Raw genomic sequence first — 468 nt, 5'->3', positions numbered from 1 at the left:
GTTAGAAGGTGTAGCAGTCTTGAAGAATTAAGTATATCTAACAATATTCTCTGATATACACCACAATTCATAAAGGAGCATATAAATTTTCTAAACAACTGCTACAATTGACTTTATCAGTTTCCAAAGAAAAAATGGAATAAAACAAACATAACTGAAGGACTACTTACTCTTCCTCGTCCTCATGATTCTGAACCAACTGTTCAAGTACTCTGCTTAAGTCTGGGAGTGCCGCCTTCAAAACTTTGTTGGAATTGGCATTTCTGAGCAGGAATGTGATCACCTTTTCTCCTAAAACTGTTGTTACCTCAGACTTTCTCTTTAATTTGGGTATAAGAATCTGGAACACAAATTTTTTTTTATAGAATACAGTGAAAATGATTTTCAGAACAGGACTGATTTATCCATTACTAATATAAATTGGTGTAGAACTGCCAAAATTGGTTAACAAGAAAAATTATTTTACTC

At 32.7% G+C, this 468-nt stretch overlaps 1 protein-coding gene across 1 annotated transcript in view; it reads right to left on the bottom strand.

Annotated features, from left to right (window-relative positions):
- Positions 1-468, bottom strand: part of LOC119593598 (myb-binding protein 1A-like protein) — a gene marked incomplete in the record, with an annotated part of 20,491 nt that overhangs the window by 14,506 nt on the left and 5,517 nt on the right. The window contains 1 exon segment of the mRNA XM_037942552.1: positions 171-340. Coding sequence (XP_037798480.1) covers positions 171-340 — 170 coding nt within the window.

Source organism: Penaeus monodon, chromosome 32 (genome assembly GCF_015228065.2).
Source record: "Penaeus monodon isolate SGIC_2016 chromosome 32, NSTDA_Pmon_1, whole genome shotgun sequence".
NCBI classification, from domain to species: Eukaryota; Metazoa; Arthropoda; class Malacostraca; order Decapoda; family Penaeidae; genus Penaeus; species Penaeus monodon.
This window is presented reverse-complemented; position numbering and strand designations above follow the sequence as displayed.